At 43.0% G+C, this 22884-nt stretch overlaps 1 protein-coding gene across 5 annotated transcripts in view; it reads right to left on the reverse strand.

Moving 5' to 3' along the window:
* The window catches only part of NF2 (NF2, moesin-ezrin-radixin like (MERLIN) tumor suppressor), a 79890-nt gene extending 61564 nt beyond the window's left edge, over nt 1-18326 (reverse strand). For 3 of the 5 annotated variants that reach the window (XM_059140837.1, XM_059140835.1, XM_059140836.1), the window contains exon 1: nt 17716-18320. In XM_059140837.1, coding sequence (XP_058996820.1) covers nt 17716-17829 — 114 coding nt within the window. In that variant the 5' untranslated portion in view covers nt 17830-18320. Of the gene's footprint in view, nt 1-17715 lie in introns of all 5 variants that reach the window. The other 2 variants (XM_059140840.1, XM_059140838.1) reach the window with 2 other exon arrangements.
* Nucleotides 18327-22884: the final 4558 nt, after the last annotated feature.

Raw genomic sequence — 22884 nt, forward strand, 5'->3', positions numbered from 1 at the left:
GATTGTAATGAAGAAGCAAGAAATTTATGACACTCCGTGTTAAAATTCAAACTGCAGAATTGGGCCTTAAGGTATGTATTTTCCCCCCTTTGGTGACACATACTAATTTCTTCTCTCTAAAAATTCCTTGGCAAGGAAATCCAAATCTCAGAGAACCAACCAAGAAAAATTTCCACAGAACCAAAGAAACGAGTAAGAAACAAGTCACAGACCCTTGGGAAGCCACAAAATGGAGGTTTTAAACCCTCAGTCTTTTGAAACTAAATGAATGATAGTTTTCTAGGGGAAAAAAGAAGTCCTTATTTTTGTAGCTTCTGGCATGTTTCCTGCTACAGTGGAGAGAGGTTATGTGAGCAGCAGTGAACCTAGAGAATGGATCTGGATCCTAAACTCCCTCCCTTTACCACACACACAAGCCCATATATAATCCTGAGTGAGTCACACAACTCCACTGGGCTTCGGTTTCTTCTTCTGTCAATCTCTTATGCCCCATGCAAGGCCCCAATTCTATGATGTTATGAAAAAAGATGAGGCATTTCAAAGTCAGCTGACAGATGACAGAGCGAAAAGAAACAATACAGTTATAGTGTTATAAAAGCAATACAGTCCCCCAAAAGCCAAGGAGACAATCTCTATCTTTGGAATTTAGCTCACAACATGAGAGCAATCACAGCCTTGTCAAATAGCTACAAAACCCCCAAACCTGCTGTGTTGGGAAAGTCACTTAACCTCTCCGGGTCTCAGCTTCCACAGTCATCAAGTGGTCTTGGAGAATTAACACCCTCTGAGTCTATGAGCTCGAGATGGTTTTGTATAAACCATGTGGCACTTTGTCCACTGCTGTAATAATTTTCTGGGGGTATTTTTTGTGTTTTTTTTTTTTTTTTTAGGTTTTCTTCATTTATTTGAGAGAGAGCAAGCGAGAAAGCATAAGCAGGGGGAATGGCAGTGGGGAGGGAGAAACAAACTCCCAGCTGAGCAGGGAGCCCTCAATGTGGGGCTGGATCCCAGGAGAGGATGCTTAACCAACCAAGCCACCCAGGCGCCCCAATACTTTACTTTTAATTCTGTAACATTCCATTCTGTATCTTAAAGTCATTTCAGGCATGTAAATGACACTTGACACTTAATTTATGTGTGCTTTCTATGTGCTTTTTCCTTACTTAGGTCCTACTATTGCTGCTGTGTTTCTTACTCATAATAATCAGGAGCTGACTATATTAAGAATAAACTCTCTAATGTAACAAAAGTGGTCATTGTAATGCTGCTGAAAAATAACCTTCTTTTAGCACCTAGCACCCTGCTGATATTCAGCAAATATCAACAATCACAAATGTTGAAATACTGAGAATAATTCCGCAGAGAGCTACAAATAGGAAACAATCGTAGATTCAATGCAGGTAGACACAGAGCTAAATTTTAAATGTCTAAATAGGTAAAACCAACAGACCGAAATAAAACCCATGATAAAGTATCAACCAATTGATTAACTCCTCCTGCCCTGGACATCACAAAAATTACAGTCTGTATTTAAAAGAACATTCTTTAAAAAAACTTCCCACCAAAACAGAGCTAGAGCATTAATCCATTCATGCAAACCGGCTCATGAAGAACCCCAGCTCTAGCCTGGAAAGAAATTTTTTAAAAAGATTTTATTTATTTGACAGAGATCACAAGTAGGCAGAGAGGCAGGAAGAGAGGGGATGAGGGAAGCAGACTCCCCCCTGAGCTGAAAGCCCAATGAGGGGCTGATCCCAGGACCCCAGGATTACAACCTGAGCCAAAGGCAGAGACTTTAACCCACTGAGCCACCCAGGTGCCCCTGGAAAGAAATTTTAAACATTCGGGTTCCATTTCTAGGATGACTTTTTAATTCCATTTCATAGTCATTGGCGATGTTGACACTGGTGTAACAACGCTGGAAGGATTAGGTATGAGTGCACAGGGCTGGTAAACACGTCTGCAAATGGATGAGAACTACTGTGAGTTGTAAATTTCTTTAATACATTTATGAGACCTTTTTTTTTTAAGACTTTTATTTATTTGACAGAGGGAGACACAGCAAGAGAGGAAACCCAAGCAGGAGTGGGAGAGGGAGAAGCAGGCTCTCCGCTGAGCAGGAAGCCCGATGTGGGGCTTGATCCCAGGACTCTGGGATCATGACTCGGGGACTCAAAATGATGACTCAAAGTCCAGGACTCTGGGATCATGACCTGAGCCAAAGGCAGACACTTAACTGACTGAACCACTCAGGCGCCCCTCTGAGACTCTTTTTTAATCTCCAGTCAATCTCCAATCAATATACTAGATAAAGAAACTGTTGCTGAATTTAAAACTTTAGATCAGTTCAGATAAGTTTAATAATGACTCTGGGCTTTGGTTTTAAGTTTTACCTGAAAGTCAAATGATCAAAACAACTACAACTAGGAGATTAAAACTGGCAAGGTGGATGGGGAAACTGTAAGTAACGTAACTCACTAACAGAGAACTTTTGGAAATTTCCAACGCTCAGTCCAAATTTGGCAAAGAAGGAAAAAGTCGGATGGTAGTGAGGGCTGGAAGAGGAAAAGGACCCAGTGACTTTATAATGTGCTCTGACCCCACCTAGTGGCGATTGGAGTGATTTCTAACACCTTCAGTCTCCGCACTAGTGACTGAAGATTTGATTCGAGATTTTTTTCCTTCTGAAGTCAGCACTAGTTTGGTAATAAATTTTTACGTGCTAAAAATGTACTAAAACATGTGGATTTAGAATCTAAATTAGACAAAGCATAGACAGGAGGATGGAACACATCATCCTATAACAAACCAGAGAAGCCTCATCACCAGCTGGCTAAAAAGATTAGCAGCTCTGAGAAAACTCAATTCTGGGTTTTTAAGACCTCAAATGCCTTTAACTTCTAAAATTGAAAATAAACAAGCACCAAAAATGTTCTTGGACAAGAATGCAAAACTAGCAGGAATAACTGGAAAAGTCATTAGAAACAAAAAAAAAAGGGGGGGGGGAATTGACACACTGGGGACAAAAGAACAGGGAGTAAAAATGGCAGAAGAGAATCCTGCTATCACAGTGGATATCAAGCTAGACAGAGATCAATTACAAATAAATCTTTAAACAGAAATATGGTGTCAGATACAGTTTATAATTAGAGTCGAAGAGTCTACAATTGCAAAGGCATGGATAATCTGAAAAAGATTAAAAAAAAATGAAGATGATTAAAGGAGAAAAGTCAGGGGCGCCTGGGTGGCTCAGTGGGTTAAGCCTCTGCCTTCGGCTTGGGTATGGTCTCGGGGTCCTGGGATGGAGCCCTGCACTGGGCTCTCTATTCTGCGGGGAGCCAGCTTCCTGACCCTCCCCCTGCCTGCTGCTCTGCCTACTTGTGATCTCTCTCTCTCTGTCAAATTAATAAATAAAATCTTTAAAAATAATAGTAAAAATAAAAAATAAAGGAGAAAATTCAGAGTGCCTTCTAACATGAGAGCCTTCCGCTTTACTCCCACACTCCCATCTCATGATAACATGAGAAGCTAGTATTTACCAAGAGCTTCCTAGACTCAGGCCCTGTGATAAGTGCCCATAAAGGTCCACCTCATTCATTCACACTTTAAACAATCCTATATGAAAAATGGTATTTTTCTCGTTTTATAGATGTGGCAACTGAGGCTTAGAGAAGTAAGTCCAAGATCACTCAGACAGCAGGTGGCAGTGGTAGGACTTAAACTCAAACCAACATACCCCTTTTATTGGGATGCCAGCTCTTGTTCCCTAAGCAATATCCTTCCTGTCCTCCAGCAGATTTTTCTCACACCTACATGCTCAAATCCTGAGATGGTTTCCTACTAAGAAGGAAATATGAAAGGGGGAGTTGTGCAATGAGCTTCTTCCGCCCAGATCACCTAAAATAGGATGCTAAAGCAGAAGGCCTTTGGAAATCAAGTTCTTTCCTCTCATTTTTCAGACTAGGAACTGAGGCCTAGAGTTGGGGGAAAGAAGAGACATGGCCAAGATCACACAGAGGAACTCTGCCTAGAAGCTAGGGGTTGTTCAAATACCAGTTCAGGGCTCTCAACGGGTTTATACAAGTAACATCCTGATTACACACCCAGACCAGATACAGGAAGTGTGCTGACCTCCTGAGCACTATGCTGGCTAGGCTTGACTGAAAAATTGCCTCCTGCTTGGCTGGCCTTGAGGCCTGAGGACCGGCTCTAGACCTTGGTACCGCCTGAATCTGGGGCCTAGAGTTCCCCTACTCATTCTTTGTCACAGAAGGCCCTGATCCCTGGCCTCATCCTCCTAGTGCCCAGGCCTTTGGATTCAGTCCAGTTTTGTCCCAGGCCCTAGCTAGTTCAGGTTTTGGCGTGACACCTGGCCCAGAATGTTTGTCTTCTAATTGGGCTCTTTGTTTCTAAACTCTTCCCATTCCCACCCCCAAACATTTCAAGTCAATCTGCATGGAGACCACTTTAAATCACCATGATCACTATGGAAATCTGGGACCTTCCCTCTTAAATATCTTTCTGTGTGCCAGAATGCCTTAAATATTGGCTATTCTAAACCTGAACTGAAGCAGGGGGTGGGGGAAAAGGAGGTGGATTTCAAAGTTAAATAACTTTTCAAAACACATGAAAAGGTCTCAGAATAGAGAGGTTAACCAATTGCTATTTATGTGCACACACCAAATTTAAGAAAATATCAGGCTGAATAATAGGGAAGAATATTCGGACCACAAAGCTTATTAAATATGCAACCAGAAAATACTGAACTGTTGCAAAAGAAGGTCAAAGGCAAGGAATATTAAGCCAAAGGCAAGGAATTGCAAACAGGATCATGGCAAGTGAAAAGGATTCACTTATGGAAAGTGTCCATCTGATTCAAAGGAAAACCAGACACTGATCCAATGCAACAGAGGTCATCAGTAACATCATCCACTGGCCAAAATTTAAGTCCACTGGCAAGTTCACAAAATGTTTTGAAATGGTATCTTATGGCAAATGCAAAAAAAAAAACAAATAATAATGCCATAGACAAATGATTGAGTTAGAAAGTCTAAGTACTTTACCAACGACTCAGTTTTAATCCCTGTAACAATCCCTTGCAGGAAGAATTATTATGCTCCCCATTTTACAGATGAGGAAACAGGCATCTGAAGAGGATTAAGGAACCTGTCTAAGGTCATTGAGCTGGTTAGGGCAGAGCCAAGAATCAGGCTCCTGAGACCAAGCTCTCCCCAGATGCTCATAACCTCCAGGCTGTGCTGCCTGTCTGTCAGAGTCCAGACAAGTAAACTGGAACTTGAGCTAAGACCTCTCCAACTAGGGCGCCTGGGTGGCTCAGTCATTAAGCATCTCTCAGGTCATGATCCCAGGGTACTGGGATCAAGCCCCGCATCGGGCTCTCTGCTCAGTGGAGAGCATACTACTCCCTCTCCTACTCCCCCTGCTTTGTTCCCTCTCTCGCTGTGTTTTTCTCTGTCAAATAAATAAAAACCTTAAAAAAAAAAAAAAAAAGACCTCTCTAACTGACCTGAAAACTTCGTTGTGAGGTTCAAATAAGCACTGGTCATTAGTGAGATTCTCCCGCTGCTGTCTAACAGTCCCTGTCCTCTTCTTTCTCTTTCAGAATAGACAGTGGCTCTGCGGGGACTTTAAGCAAGCTATGTACCCTGCTGGAGTCTCCAATTCCCACTCTGAAAATGAAGCCAATGACAAGACCTCCATCCTAAGTAGGTCTTGATCACTGCTACGTCCACACGGGTACTCAGTAAATATCTGTTGAATGAATAAGTGAACGAGTCTCTGTTGTATCAAATGAGATAGTATATGTAAAGCATTTAGCATGGGACCTGGCACACAGTAACTGTTACTCCCTAGCCCTTCCTCCTACAAAAGAGCAGACATGGGGGCCAGCAGATGGCAGCACCAGCCAGTGTATGTCCGGCTTCCTTCTATCTTCACCAGCACAACTATATCCAGCATTCACCTGACTGCCGATGTCCCATATCCGCAGACCCAGGCCATCTGCGGGCATGCAAAAACCCCATGGGAAAATACGGATAAGGCAGAAACAATCTTTCTTCTGAAATAAGAAAAAAGGTTTCTCGGGGCACCTGGGTGGCTCAGTGGGTTGAGCCTCTGCCTTCAGCTCAGGTCATGATCTCAGGGTCCTGGGATCTAGCCCCCCATCGGGCTCTCTGCTCAGCAGGGAGCCTGCTTCCTCCTCTCTCTCTGCCTGCCTCTCTGCCTACTTGTGATCTCTGTCAAGTAAATAAATAAATAAAATCTAAAAAAAAAAGAAAAGAAAAGAAAAAAGGTTTCTCAGTGCCCTCATATAGAGTCCCATTACTATACACAACAAGCAATGAAATGACCACCACTGCCCTCCAGAAGTCTGCATCCTTAGAAGGGAAGCATTTGCCTAAATCTTCAAGTGTCTGGGTTGTAACATCTTACTGAAAATACCAGGGTCGTTCTTTCTGTTTTCCCCTTTCAAAGGTTTCTACTTTTTGTCCACTTGTATGTTGGAATGATCTGTAATGCTGGTATTTAATCCAGTCATATTCCCACTTGGGTATGTGAAAACATTTGGGATGTCAACCAACAGAAGAAGGAGGCTTTGTTTCCAATATAAGATGGTATTAGAATCTCTCACAACTCAATTCGGAGAGCTTTTTCATATTTGGCTCTTCTTACTGATAGATTGAATTATTAGAGTAAAATTCCAGCCTAGATAAGAAATAACATAACCGTTTAGCCTCCTGGCAAATTACGTTCAGCACCCACTTTCTCAAAATGACAAATATCAAATCTCTCAAGTGGAAAAATCCTCTGAAACAACAAGCCAACTGTGCAATGCAGCAAGTAGTGCAAGAAAGAGATTTATTCCCTATCTCTGCAGCAAAAAAGTCTGAACTTATTAGCATAAGGTAACATGATTCATATGTTAACTACCACTGAAATTGAATCCTTAGACCATCACCTACCCTTGACCTCAAAAAAGTCAAGAATTCATCAAATAACATCTCTCCTCTTTTTTTTTCCAAATGCATCTGTCATCTCCTTGCATTAGTACCTTCCTCAGTTAATGTACAACATAAAAATAGCAAGAGAGAAAGACTGATAGTTTCTTAGAGCTCTATCCTCATAAATCAAACTACTGTTACTGGCTTTTTTTTTTTTTTTAGATTTTATTTATTTGACAGAGAGAGAGAGAGAGAGAGAGAGAGATCACAAGTAGGCAGAGAGGCAGGCAGAGAGAGAGGGGAAGCAGGCTCCCTGCTGAGCAGAGAGCTGATGTGGGGCTCCATCCCAGGACCCTGAGATCATGACCCTAGCCAAAGGCAGAGGCCTAACCCACTGAGCCACCCAGGTGTCCCTACTGTTACTTTTTAAACAGAATATTTGAACATACTCATTTACAAACAGGTATTTACACTGAAAAGTCACTGAAATGCAACGGCTTGACAAATCATAACAGGGCAGTAACCATGGTGACCTGAGCTGCCTCCTACTTTTAGCCAACTATAGTCCCTTCTAGTTCTTACTTTCTGCCTGGCACTATGCATTCCATGAATCCTTATAAAATCTTGCAAGGCCAAATAAATAAATAAAACAAAAATTCCATTTTACTGACGTGGAAACTGAGGTCCAAAGAGCTTAGGTATCTTATCTAAGCCAGGAGTAGGTTAGCTGGAATTCAAGCCCAGACCTATTTTATTTCAAAGCCTATACACTTTCCACTAATGCTTTGCTACTCAAGGGGTGGTCCCTAAATCAGCAGCCCTGGCATCATTTGAGAATGTGTTAGAAATGCAGAATTCTCAGTCATACTATAGAAGTACAGAGTCAGAATTCTCATTTTATCAAGATCCCAGGTCATTTACTGGCACATTTAAGTTTGACAGACTCTAAGCTATACCATTCTGACTCTCTAAATATCACTACTCTTACCTTCTTCTATAGATTAGTGGTTCTCAACACGATGGCAGGGAGAGGGGGAGAAGGAAGGGTACTCCTCCCCCCCAGGGACACTTGATGATGTCTAAAGACATTTTTGGTTGTCTCAGCTGGGAGGGTGGGGAGGTGCTACTGGCATCTAGTGGTGCTTCTAAACATCCTACAAGGCACAGGACAGCTGCGGCCCTGACAAAGAATTATTCAGCCAAAATATCAATAGTGTCAAGGTTGAGGGGTGCCTGGGTGGCTCAGTGGGTTAAAGCCTCTGCCTTCGGTTCAGGTCATGATCTCAGGGTCCTGGGATCGAGCCCCGAATCGGGCTCTCTGCTCATCAGGGAGCCTGCTTTCTTCTCTCCCTGCCTGCCTCTCTGCCTACTTGTGATCTCTGTCTCTGTCAAAAAATAAATAAATAAATAAAATCTTAAAAAAAAAAAAAATAGTGTCAAGGTTGAGAAGCCCTGCGATAGCTGGTAATATTGTACATTCTCTTTGGGTCTGGGGTCTGTTTAAAGAAAAAAAGAAGGGTGCCTGGGTGGCTCAGTGGGTTAAAGCCTCTGCCTTCGGCTCAGGTCATGATCCCAGGGTGCTGGGATCGAGCCCCGCATCGGGCTCTCTGCTCAGTGGGGAGCCTGCTTCTCCGTCTCTCTCTGCCTACCTCTCTGCCTACTTGTGACCTCTGTCAAAGAAATAAATAAAATATTTAAAAAAAAAAAAAAGAAGAGATTTTCATGGTAGAATTGTGAAGAATTCTCATACAAAATCCCTTTCCCTACCGGTCAGTCTCTCATAATCTCTCACAGCATTTGCCAAACAGAAACTTAGATCAGGGGGTCAAATGGCTGGCTCAGTTGGTAAAGCATGTGACTCTTGATCTCAAGGATGTGAGTTCAAGTCCCACACTGGGTATGGAGATTACATACATACATACATACATACACACATAAATAAGATATATTAGGGATCAGCAAACTATGGCCCACAACACAAACCTAATTTGCCCTCTATTATTGTACCATCTGAGAGCTGAGAGTAATTTTTCCATCTTTAAATGTAAAATTTACTCATTTATTTATTTTTAAGATTTTATTTCTTTATTTGAGAGAGAGAGAGCACAAGCAGTGGGAGAGGCAGAGGAAGAGGGAGAAGCAGTCTCTCCGCTGAGCAGGGAGCCAATGTGGGGCTCAATCCCAGGACCCCAGGATCATGACCTGAGCCGAAGGCAGACACTTAATGACTGAGCCATCCAGGTGGCCCCTTAAGTGTAATTTCTGAAACATTTCATCACTTGTGAAAATTATATGAAATTCAAATTTCAGTGTTCACAAATAGTTTTACTGGAACAAAGTCATGTCTTTTGTTCCCATTTTGTCAAAGGCCACATCTTCCTTCACACAGCCTGAGATTTAACTCATGTACCTTAAAAATTCAGCTATTTAAAATGCACAGTTCAGGGAACCTGTGTGGCTTAGTCAGTTGGGTGGCAGCCTTCAGCTCAGGTCATGATCGCAAGGTTCTAGAATCAAGCCCCACATCGGGCTCCCTGCTCAGTAGGGAATCTGCTTCTCCCTCTCCCTGACTCATGTTCTCACTCACTCTGCTCTCTCTCTCTCATAAATAACCTTTTTTTAAAAAATGCACAATTCAGGGGCACCTGGGTGGCTCAGTGTGTTAAAGCCTCTGCCTTCGGCTCAGGTTATGATCCTGGGGTCCTGGGATTGAGCCCCGCATCAGGCTCTCTGCTCGGCGGGGAGCCTGCTTCTCTGCCTACTTGTGATCTCTGTCTGTCAAATAAATAAATAAAATCTTTTTTTTTAAATGCACAATTCAATGGTTTCTAGAATATTTACGGTGTTGTGCAACCATGGCCCCTGTCAATTCTGGAATATATTCTTCACTCCACAAAGAAACCTTGCATCCCCTGGCTATCACTCCTGTATCCCTGTACCCTTTTCCCAGTTCTAAACAACCACAAATCTACTTTTCATTTCCCTACATATCCCCACTCCAGACTTGCTGATGAATGAAATAATAAGTGCACTTTTGTGATTGCTGCTTCCACTTAGCAATAATGTTTTCAAGGTTTATCCATTTGTAGCATGTATTTATTATTTCATTCCTTCTTAGTGCCAAATAATATTTCATTGTACTGATATACCACCTTTTATTTACCCTTTCATCAGCTGATGGACATTTGGGTTGTTTCTACCTTTTGGCTCTTATAAATGTTGCTATAGATACCTGTGTACAAGTTTCTCTGTAGATACACATGAATTTCTCTTGAGTAGATACCTAGTAGTGGGATTGCTGGGTCAGATGATAACTCTATATTTAACTGTTTGAAGGAATGGCCAGACTGTTTCTCAAAGTGGCTGTACTGTTCTACAGTCCCATCATCAGTGTATAAGGGTTCCAATTTCCTCATATTCTCACCAACATTTATTATTATATGACTTTTTTTTAAAGATTTTATTTATTTATTTGACAGAGATCACAAGTAGGCAGAGCAGCAGGCAGAGAGAAAGAGGGGGAAGCAGGCTTCCTGCTGAGCAGAGAGTCCAGTATGGGGCTCGATCCCAGGACCCTGGGATCATGACCTGAATCGAAGGCAGAGGCTTAACCCGCTGAGCCACCCGGGCGCCCCATATTATATGACTTTTTGATTCTAATCATCCTAGTGGTTGGCTCTTATTGTGGTAAAGTGGTATCTCATGGTGTTTTTTATTTTCATGTCCCTGATGACTCATGATGTTGAGCATTTTTCATGTGCTTATTGGCCATTTGTGTATCTTCCTCAACAAAATGTCTATTCAGATCCTTTGCCCATTTTTTTAAAGTAAACTCTATACCCACCATGGGGCTTGAACTCACAACCCTGATATCAAGACTCATGCTCTACTGAAAAGCCAGTCAGGCACCCCTCAGTTGCCCACTTTCTAATTGAGTTATTTGCCTTCTTATTACTGAGCAATAAGAGTCCTTCATATATTTTAGATAGAAGAGCCTCATGAGATACATGATTTCCTAATATTTCTTTTCAGTTCTTGATGGCATCCCTCAAAGCATAAAAGTTTTTAATCTTGATGAAGTCAAGTCTATTACTTTTTCTTTTGTTACTCATGCTTTTGTTATATCTAAGAATCCTATGCCAAATCCAAAGTCATGAAGGTTTATCCCTGTTTTAACGGTATTATAGTTTTAGCTCTTATATTTACATCTTTGATGCATTTTTAATTTTTGTATGTGGTATGAAATAAGGGTTCAACTTCATTGTTTTGCATGTGGCTCACCAGTTGTCTCAGCACTGTTGGGAAGTCTATTCATTCCTCCATTGAACGGGTAGTAAGTTTTGAAATAAGGAAATAAGAGTCTTCCTACTTTCCTCTTCTTTTACAAGATTGTTTTAGCTATTGTAGATCCCTTGCAATTCCATATAAATTTTAAAATCAGATTTCCAATTTCTACAAAGAAATAAACTGGGATTCTGATAGGGATTATGCTGAATGAGTAGATCAGCTAGGGGAATACTGCCCCCTTAACAATGTTAAATCTTATGATCTATGAACAAGGGATACCTTTCCATTTCTTTAGGTCCTTTAATTTCTACCAACAATGTTTTAATAATTTTCAGAGTATAAGTTTTACACTTCATTGGTTAAATTTGTTCCTAAGTATTTTATACTTTTTGATACTATTGTAAATAGAATTTTCTTTTCATTTTCATATTGTTCGTGGCAAGCATATAAAATTACAAGTGATTTTCGTGTATTGCTCTTGTATCCTGCCACCTTGTTTAACTCATTTATTAGTTCAAATAGTTTTATAGGAAAATCCCTATAGGGGATTTCTTAGGTTCTCTATATGTGATCATGTTATCTCTGAATATATTTTTATTTTCTTCCTTTCCAATATGAATGTCTTTTATTTCATTTTCTTGCTTAAGTGTCCTGGCTAGAACCTCTAGCACACTGTTGAACTGAAGTGGCAAGATAGGGGCGCCTGGGTGGCTCAGTCGGTTAAGTGGCTGCCTTTGGCTCAGGTCATGATCCCCAGTCCTCAGATGGAGCCCACATAGGGCTCCCTGCTCAGTGGAGAGCCTGCTTCTCCCTCTCCCTGCCACTCTGCCTACTTGTGTCCTCTCTTTCTGTCAAATAAATAAATCTTTTTTTTTTTCAAATAAATAAATCTTTAAAAAAAAAAAAAAGTGGCAAGATAGGGGCACCTGGGTGACTCAGATGGCTAAGTGTCTGCCTTCAGCTCAGGTCATGATCTCAGGGTCCCAGAATCAACTCCCACAGCAGGATACCTGCTCAGCAGGGAGTCTGCATCTCCCTCTCCCTCTGTCTCTGTCTTTCCCCTTGCTCATTTTATGCGCTCTCAAATAAATAAAATCTTAAATTTAAAAAAAGTAGCAAGATATCCTTGTCTTATTCCTATTCCTGATCTCACTATTAAGTATGATAGTTAGCTGCGGGTTCTTCACAGATACTCTTTATCAGGTTGAGGAATCTGCCTTCTATTCCTATTTTATTCAGTGTTTTTTTCATGAAATGCTGCTTGATTTTGTCGAGTGCTTTTCTGGCATGTATTGAAATATGTGATTTTCTTTTTATTCTATTGATATGATGTATTATGTTAATTGATTTTCAGATATTAAACCAACCTTGAATTCCTGGAATAAATCTCACTTGGTTATGATGTACGATATACATATATATGTATATCATATAGATAGATAGAGAGATGCTAGATTCAGTTTGCTAATATTTTTGTTAAGAATTTTTGCTTCCAGGGGTGCCTGGATGGCTCAGTTAAAGCCTCTGACTTTGACTCAGGTCATGATCCCAGGGTCCTGGGATCGAGCCCTGCGAGCCCCTGCTTTCCCCTCTCTCTCTCTGCCTGCCTCTCTGCCTACTTGTGATCTCTGTCTGTCAAATAAATAAATAAAATCTTTAAAAAAAAAAAAAAAAAGAATTTTTGCTTCCAGGAGTACTTGGGTGGCTCAGTTGGTTAAGCATCTGCCTTCAGCTCAGGTAGAGATCCCAGGGTCCGGGGATTGAATCCTGTGGTCCTGCGTTGGGGCTCCCTGCTCAGCAAGGAGTCTGCTTCTCCCTATGCCCCGCCCCCCCAGCTCATGCTCTTTCTCTCTCACTCTCTATAAAATAAATAAAATTTTAAAAAATAAGAATTTTTGCTTCCATATTTTTTTCTAAGTAATCTACACCCAACATCGCTGGAACTCAAAACTCCAAGATCAAGAGTCACATGACCTACTGAGACAGTCAGGCACCCCGTTTTGCTTCCATATTCATAAGAGATCTTAGTCTCTAGTTTTCTTGTGATTGCTTTGTCAGCTTTTGGTATCAGGGTAATGCCAGCCTCATAAAATGAGTTGGGAAGTAGTCCCTGCTCTCCTTTTTTTTTTTTTTTTTTTTTTTTAAGATTTTATTTGGAGCGCCTGGGTGGCTCAGTGGGTTAAAGCCTCTGCCTTCAGCTCAGGTCATGATCCTAGAGTCCTGGGATCGAGCCCCACATCGGGCTCTCTGCTCCGCAGGGAGCCTGCTTCCTCCTCTCTCTCTGCCTGCCTCTCTGCCTACTTGTGATCTCTGTCTGTCAAATAAATAAATAAAATCTTTAAAAAAAAAAAAGATTTTATTTATTTGACAGAGAGAGATCACAAGTAGATGGAGAGGCAGGCAGACAGAGAGATAGAGGGAAGCAGGCTCTCTGCGGAGTAGAGAGCCTGATGTGGGACTCGATCCCAGGACCCTGAGATCATGACCTGAGCCGAAGGCAGCCGCTTAACCCACTGAGCCACCCAGGCGCCCTCCTATTCTTTTGAAAGAGCATGTGAAGAACTGCTATTAATTGTCCTTGAAATGTTTGGTAGAATTCAGTAATAAAGCCATTTGGGCCTTTAGTACATACAGTCTGGACATTTCTTTGTGGGCGTTGTTATTACCAATTTAATCTCTTCACTGGTTATAGGTCTGTTCAGATTGTCTGTTTCTTCTCGAGTAAATTTTGGTAGTTGGTGTCTTTCCAGGAATTTGTCCATCTCATTTGAGTTATCTAATTATTTGGGGTACAGTTGTCATTTTATTTTTGTTTTCTATGTGTTTCACGTTTTTGTTTCTCCATCCCTCCTTTACTACTTGTTTTTACATTAGGTGAATATTTTCTAATGAAGCATTTACATTTATTTAGTGATTTCTTCATCATACTTTTTAAGTGTTTTGGGGGAATTTTTTTAGTGGTTGCTCCAGAGTTTACCAGATAATCTTATCAGAATCAGCTTGAGATTTATACTAGTTTAATTCCAGTGATATATACATCCTATATATCTATATATAGAGATCCTATATCTATATATACCTATATATCCTTTCACTTTTCACCTTTTTTGTAGATTATTTATATTTGAATATTAAAATTATATATGTTGACAAGTTTTTTCTTTGAGCACTTTAAATATGTTATCCCATAGCCTCTGGCCTCCACAGTTTCTGCAGAGAAGACAGCTGTTAATCTTACTGGGGTTTCCTTGTATGTTATAAGTCCTTTTTCTCTTGCTTTCAAGATTTTCTCCTTGTCTTTGACTTTCTGCATTTTCCCTTTTTCTATTTGTGGATCTCTTTGTGTTCATCCTCCTTGGAGTCTACTGAGCTTCCTGAATGTCTACGCTATTGTTTTTCAATAAATTCAGAAAGTGTCAGCTACTGTTTTTTAAAATATTTTTTCTCTCTCCTCTCCTGGTATTCCCATACATATGTACACTTATGATTTCCCACATTTTTCTGAGGCTCTGTACATTTTTCTTCATTGTTTTTTCTATTTTTCAGCTTGCATCATCTCTATCATTCTATCTTCAAGCAGGCTAATTCTTCAATCTGCCTGTTTGAATCTACTCTGAGCCCCTCTAATGAATTTTTAACTTCACTTGTGCTGCTTTACAACTCCAGAATTTTCATTTGGTTCTTTTCTGTAATTCCTACCTTTTAACTTGATCTTCTCTACTTGAGGTGAAAATGTCATACCTTCCTTCTTTAATCATGCTTTCCTTTAGTTCTGAGAATGTATTTGTAATGGTTATTGGAAATCTTTTCTGCTAAATCTGACATCTGGTCGCTCTCATGGCAATTTCTACTGCTAGTTTGTTTCCATCGTCTGGGTCATATTTCCCTACTTTTTTGCAAGTCTCACAATTTTTTTGCAGGAAACTGGACATTTTAAGTAATATATCATCTAAATAATATAGATACTGGACTGGTTCTCCCTACCCCAGCCCCAGGGCTTTTTATTGTTCTTTGCTTATTTAGTGATGGGCTGGAATGTTTTAGTGAAATCTATTTCATTCACATAGTGTTAAGGCCTATGATGTTGTTGTTCCTCAAAGACACACAAATTGTGGTTTCAGCTGGGCACTTTCTCTTCCCCTGATCACACCTAGCTGTTAAAACTCCTTTAATGGTGTCTTACTATTCTATTATTTTCAACCAGACCCTGGGGCATAACTTGGTCTACAAAATAATCCAATCAAAGGTGACTCTTTTGAGGGAACAGTTTATTCAATCCCATGAGGGATCTTCCCCACCCCATCTTAATCTTTGACTCTCTCCTGCAAAGTAGTGGGTCTACAGCCTAGGCTGTATCTTCATTAAAGCCATAATCTCCTCCCAACTCCCCTTTTTTTTGTTTGTTTGTTTTTGTTGTTTTTAAGATTTAATTTATTTGACAGAGAAAGAGAGAGACAGCGAGAGAGGGAACACCAGTAGGGGAAAGGGAAGGAAGGCAGCTTCCTGCCCAGTGGAGAGCCAGATGTAGAGCTCAATCCCAGGACCCTGGGATCATGACCAGAGCTGAAGGCAGACACTTAACACAGACACTTAACAACTGAGCCACCCAGGTGCCCCCAAATCCTCCAGTTTTTAAGAGTTCCCTTAGTCATAAACTTCTCCACATTTTGTTGCAAATGAAGTAACTGTCTTTGGGAAGAGAGCAGGAGCCACAGGTTTTAAAGCCTTCTTCTTCTAGGTAAAATCTCTGAATCCTTGATGGAAGGGGTGGGATGGCACACAACAGCCTGAGATTTTCTCAGTTTGCCTCCTCTGGCATGGAACCACCATTATGCAAGCTGGGTCTGGGATGAGAGCAACTGGGGAGCCCCAGTAGTCATGTGCCATGCTCAAGGCACAGCTCCCATTCTGTGAGTAGGAGCTGGATAGAAGAAGGAAGACTCATATTTCAACTACACACACCTGGGACTGTCTCAGTAACAAGTAGGCTTGAGCAGGATAAGAAACACTGAAGTACTGCTCCTCCTGGGAAGAAAGTGGTCTGACAGGGAGCTAGGGGAAGAGGGAGCCCTGTGTTCTGGACTGCTGCAGTCTGGAATGGAATCTCCACCTTGCTGAGTTGGAAGTGGGGAAGAGAGGTAGCAGCCTTGGTTCAAATACTATAGACTCTGGGGCGCCTGGGTGGCTCAGTGGGTTGGGCTGCTGCCTTCGGCTCGGGTCATGATCCCAGGGTTCTGGGATCGGGTCCCGCATCGGGCTCTCTGCTCAGCAGGGAGCCTGCTTCCTCCTCTCTCTCTCTCTCTGCCTGTCTCTCTGCCTACTTGTGGTCTCTCTCTGTCAGATGAATAATAAAAAAAATCTTAAAAAAAAAAAAAAATTCTCAAATACTATAGACTCTCACCTTTCTTAGCAAATTTTCGGATTTTCTTGAATAGATGTTTAATTCATTTGATAAATGTTTGCCCTTAGTGCCATTTCCAGATGGTTTAAATTGTTGAGTTTTTTTAAGTAATTTTCACCAGTCTTACAGACGAGCAACATCAATGACACCCCTCACACTGTCATGCTGGAAATGAATCCTAAGCTGCTTTTGTGCTATAATAGCTGAGCTGAAGAGCTAAGTGGTTGTAACAGAGATCCCATGGCCTGCAAAGCTGAAAGTATTTACTACGTGGCCCTTCACTGAAAAAGTTTGTCAATCCCTGACTTAGGTCACTACTGTCAATGCTGCTGTTTCACAGACCACACTTTGTACTAGCCAGGACTTAAATTACTTGAGAGACAGTACTTTTGGCTAAAAGTTTGACTTAAAATCCCACTTTGTCACTTACTAGATGATATATGGTTTGGGGTACCTACCTCATTGGGTAGTTGTGAGAATTAAATGTAGGAGCATCTGACACTTAGAATATATTCAACAAATAGTAACTGTTAATCATCATGATGTAAACTGCATCAAAAGTATTAGTCATCAACAGTTTCCTTTAAGGCTTTTGGAAAAGGGAAAGAAGTACAGACTTTCCAATATACAAGATGCAACTTTTAATGCCTGGGGCACATAATAATATCTAATGAAGTAAAATAAATAAATAAATAGACCCACAGAGCTGGAACTTAAGCCTGACACTGGAAACCAGAATTCGCCACCACGGATGCTTCCAGCCTCTTGAAGCAACAATGAATGAAAACCTTCAGGAAGTGCTTCCAAACCCAAAGCCCTAGGAAAATTAGCAGCAATTATCTTTAACGTGAGTGGGCCTAGATGGCTCCTTCCGGTTCTGGTCACCTCTGTCTATGCTCAGAGATGATATAAGCTGAATCCCTCAAGCTTCCACCTTGACTGTCAACGCGGCAGGGGCGCCCCAGTTGGTGCCCGACCCACGACGGGGCCCGGGCGAGCGGGGATTCCGCCGGATTCCCCCAGGCTCCCGCTTGCCGCAGCCCGTCGGGGCTGCCAGCCGGTTACCTCGCAATTGAACTCCATCTCGGCGTCCATGGTGACGATCCGCACGGTGAACGTCTTGGGCTGCTTCCTCTTGAGAGAGCTGAAGCTCATACGGGAGGCGATGGCCCCGGCCATGGCGCGGGGCTCAGACCCGGGACCCTCGCGCCCCGAGGCCTGCGCTCTGGACCTGTTAGCCCCCCTGGAGGAGTCGCACAGGCCTCAGGGCCACCATGGTAGCCAACTGGCCGGCCTGGGAGCTGTCTGGTCGGCACGGGCCCCCAGCGGCCAGCATGGGCCGTGAGGACCCTGCCCCGGGAGCGTAAAGGGGAGTTGGGGGCGGGCCCTTACGGCCACGGAGACGAAACACGAGCCAGGACCGACGGGGTGGGCTCAGCCCGGCGCTCAGGAACTCGGGCCCGGGACGCTGGGGACGCCCCGGGACGGGGCCCCTAAACGGCAGCAGCCTAGCCCCCGCGCGCCTCTCAGCGGCCGGTGAAGGTCTCGGGGCCGCGCTGCGGCCAGGCGCGCACGTGCGCGCGTGGCTGTCACCGTCTCCGCTCCGCGCGCCCGCAGGAAGCGTCCCCTCCCCACAGACCCCAGCCTGCTCCCCGCCCCGCCCTCAGGCCCCAGATCATTACACACAGCGCAACCGAACAGGCGGCTGCCGCCCGGACTCTCCGGTTGGCCGAGAACCCCTAGGGAGGCGGGACTTTTCCCTCCCGTCCGCCCCACTTCAGAAAGGCCTCACCAATTGGAAGTTCCGCTGTGATTGGAGGCGCGGGCCTGGGCTAGGCGTTGAGTGGTCATAGAGGCAGTCACTCCGAGCGCTTTTGTTCGCAGGGAGTACGCCTACTCTAGCAAGATTGGTTGAGGCATCGGAACTCGGCGCGCCTTCTCCCGGGAACCACGTAGCGGCTGGTCAGCAGTTGCGTGTAGGTCAGTGAGGGACTGCCCGTCAGACCAAGTACCTGCCGAGTGTGGCGCCCCAGCAGACTGTGTTTCGGACACCCGGCGGATAATCCTCCTTGGCACTTAATTGCATATACTGAGCTCTGTGTTTCTCAACTTTTAAATCACGTGGAGGCTGCTTAGGTTGCCGGTGCTCTCTCCCAGATCCTCTTTTAGGGAGAAATTGTATTATTACCAAGGGAGGATAATAATTTTACCTACCTCGTGGGGTTGTGGAGGAATTTAAGGTAGTTAAAACATATAAAGCTTTAAAGCGGTGGCTGGTACATACTAAATTGAAACCCATGAAATTGCGCTTTTTTGTAGGTATAAATTGGTCGAAAAATGAAAGCTTTTCTCGTTTTGTACTCTGACTTCCATTTTCAAACCATGTATGTGATTTCTTTATTTCTTAAGTGTCACCAAGTTAAAATGGGTGTGTTGTGAGATGGGGAATATATAGTTTTCTGTATTTAAAAAAAAAAAAAAAAAAGCTTACTTTTAAATAACTCTTTTTTTTTTTTTTTTTTTTTTTTGACAGATAGAGGTCACAGGTAGGCAGAGAGAGAGAAGGAAGCAGGCTCCCCGCCGAGCAGAGAGCCCGATGTGGGGCTCGATCCCAGGACCCTGGAACCATGACCTGAGCCGAAGGCAGAGGCCTCAACCCACTGAGCCACCCAGGCGCCCCTTAAATAACTCTTAATGGTTGAGTAGAGACAATTTCCTGTGTTTTGACTGAAGAATAAGCAGTCCTTAAATGTTAACTATCATTAGCATCACCTCAGTACAGTTGGGAAAAGTGAGAGAAGCTCAGCAGGACAGAGCCACATGCTAACTATTATCTAGATAATGAGAAGCAAAGATGGGACTGAAAACCCAGATTTATCTCATCCAGAGCTTGCTAGCATTACTATTTAAAAAAAAAGAAAAAACGATTTTATTTATTCATTTGACAGACAGAGATCACAAGTAGGCAGAGAGGCAGGCAGAGAGAGAGGAGAAAGCAGGCTCCCTGTGGAGCAGAGAGCCCAATGGGGGGCTGGATCCCAGTACCCTGGGATCATGACCTGAGCCGAAGGCAGACGCTTTAACCCACTGAGCCACCGAGGCCCTCCAGTGTTACCATTTCACTGCCCTGCTTCCCTAAGTGTGGCTGCCCAGTTGCTCCCTGTCGCAGCCCCCCAAACCATGAACTACCATTCTGGAGCTCGCAGCAGACACCATTGCTGTAACCATACCATAGCATAAATCTAGATCTCTACAGGCCCCTTTGGGGCCATGAATCACCAGCGTGTGCTGCCCTACCCAGCAAAGCTGCTGTGGGGGAACTTTACATCCTGTCTACTGCTAGCAAATTCTCCCCACCAAAATGATTGTTCAGAGTAGTGTGGACTTGAAGCGAGAGTGTCTTCATTTTAATTGCTTCAGTTCTCCCCCATAGGTGGGAGAATGAGGGTGGATTCTCCTAAGGGCTCCCCCACACATGGTCAATGACTCAGGGCTTTAACCCAGGGCCAGGACTGCTGACAAAAAATAAGTGATTCTGGGATCCTACTGAGGAGTAGAAAGAGGATGTAGATCAGATGGCAGGGGTAAAAATGACATTGATGGCCAGTAGTAGCTCCTTTTTATGGAAGGCTTACTAGGTGCTAGGCACTGGGTTAATAGGCCAAACATGCCAAATTTAAACATTCTTGGGGAGACCCCAAGATAGATACATGGGTCTGGATCTCAGAAGGGAGGCCAGGATGAGAAATAAAAATAAATGTAATGGAATATTATGCTAGCATTAAAAGGGCCAATCACAGGAAATAAACACAAATGATAATACCTACCAGCTAAGGGCTTGAGAAGGAATAATTCAATCAGAGCTCATTAAGAAAGATCTGGGGGACCCTGACTGGCACAGTCAGTAGACCATGCAACTCTTTTCTTTCTTTCTTTTTTTTTTTTTAAGACTTTATTTATTTATTTGAGAGAGAGAGAACACAAGTGAGGTAAAGGGCAAAGGGAGAAGCAGACTTCCCCACTGAGCAGGGAGTCTGATACCCTGAACCGAAGGCAGATGCTTAACCAACTGAGCCACCCAGGTGCCTTGTGCATCTAACTCTTTTTATTTATTTATTTGACAGAGAGAGACATAGCAAGAGAGGAACACAAGCAGGGGGGGTGGGAGAGGGAGAAGCAGGTTTCCCGCCAAGCAGAGAGCCTGATGCGGGGTTCCGTCCCAGGACCCTGGGATCATGACCTGAGCTGAAGGCAGATGCTTAATGACTGAGCCACTCAGGCATCCCCCTGAGCATGTAACTCTTGATCGTGGGCTTGTGAGTTTGAATCCCACATTGGGAGGTAGAGTGTACTTAAAAAAAATTTTTTTTTAATTTTTTTTAAAAGATTTTATTTATTTGACAGAGACACAGCAAGAGAAGGAACACAAGTAGGGGAATGGGAGACAGAGAAGCAGGCCTCCTGATGAGCATGGAGCTGGATCCCAGGACCCTGGGACCATGACCCAAGCCGAAGGCAGGTGCCCAACAACTGAACCACACAGGCGCCCCCAAAATATATGCATACTTTTTAGAAAAATAATTAAGGGCCCCCGGCTGGCTCAGTGTGTGGAGCATGTGACTTTTGATCTCAGGTCATGAGCTCATGAGTTCATGAGTTCATTGGGGTTAGAGAATACATAAAAAAGTAAAACCTTGAAAAAGAAACAAAGAGGGGCACCTGGGTGGCTCAGTGGGTTAAGCCTCTGCCTTCAGCTCAGATCATGGTCTTGTGGTCCAAAGATCGAGCCCCTCATCGGGGTCTCTGCTTGGCAGGGAGCCTGCTTCCTCCTCTCTCTCTGCCTGCCTCTCTGACCACTTGTGATCTCTGTCTGTCAAATAAATAAAATCTTAAAAAGAAAGAAAGAAAGATCTGGACACACAGAACCCAGTTAGTAAATACATGTTGAATGAAGAAATAAAGGACATAAGGAAATACCTAATGGTCTCACCTATGGAAACAGTATTAATAGCTACAATATCTTAAGTGCCTACCATATACGGTACTCTGGAAAGGGCTTTGCACACTTTATTTCTTTTGATCTTTATCAAAACCCTGTTTGGTAGGTACTGTATCCTCAGTTTACACATGAAACTGACTAAGGCTGAAAGGAGGTAATTTACCCAAGATCATAACTGGAAGAGATGCAATTTGCATCCAGGACAGTTTTTTTTTTTTTTTAAGATTTTATTTATTTATTTGACAGAGATCACAGGTGGGCGGAGAGGCAGGAAGAGAGAGAGGGGGTAAGCAGGCTCCCCGCTGAGCAGCGTGCCTGATATAGGGCTCAAACCCAGGACGCTGAGACCATGACCTGAGGTGAAGGCAGAGGCTCAACCCACTGAGCCACCCAGGTGCCCCTCCAGGACAGTTTCTATCTAGATTTCACCTTAGTTACATTTGGTTCCTCCGTTCTTCCGGAAGATCGGTGGCTCTCAAAGTAAGGTCCATTCTCTCCAGGAGACATTTGGCAACATCTAAAAGTTTTTTTTTTTTTCTTTTTGATTGTCACAAGTAGGGGATGTTCCTGCACTCCATGGTAAAGGCTGAGAATGCTCTTAAACATTGAACAATGCACAAGACAACCTCCCACAATGAAGAATTAGGCAACCCAAAGTATCAATAGGGTCCAGCTAAAGAAATCCTTCTCTAGAGCAATTATTCTTTTTTTATTTAAGATTTATTTATTTGAGAAGAGAGAGAGAGCACAAATGGAAATGGCAGAGGAAGAAGGAGAGAGAATCTCAGACTCCGTGCAGTGCAGAGCTGGACACTATCACGATCTGAGTTGGTTTAACTTACCATGCCACCCAAGCACCCCTAGGGCAATGGTTCTTTAACTGTTTTTGTGGGCTTTTTTTTTTTTTTAAGTCAAAAATACTCTAACAAAAATCTGATAAAACCATTGACTTTCTCCACAAAGTTACTGCACATACACACACATACACACACACACACACACACATATATGCACAAAACTTTAGAATGTTCATAAAAAGACTCCTCCAAAGCATATATTAAGCCCCAACGTAAATCAGCTCATCACCAAGATCGAATCAACTCTTACCAGATGCTGCATGTGAATGCAAGATTATAAGCTGTCTGCCAAAAATTGAACTTTGTTGTTTCTGGAATTACTTTTACTGTAACTTGGCATGATGCCATTGTCCCGTGCCATTGTTCCCATGAGGAACA

This window comes from Mustela lutreola, chromosome 11 (assembly GCF_030435805.1).
Source record: "Mustela lutreola isolate mMusLut2 chromosome 11, mMusLut2.pri, whole genome shotgun sequence".
Taxonomy (NCBI): Eukaryota; Metazoa; Chordata; class Mammalia; order Carnivora; family Mustelidae; genus Mustela; species Mustela lutreola.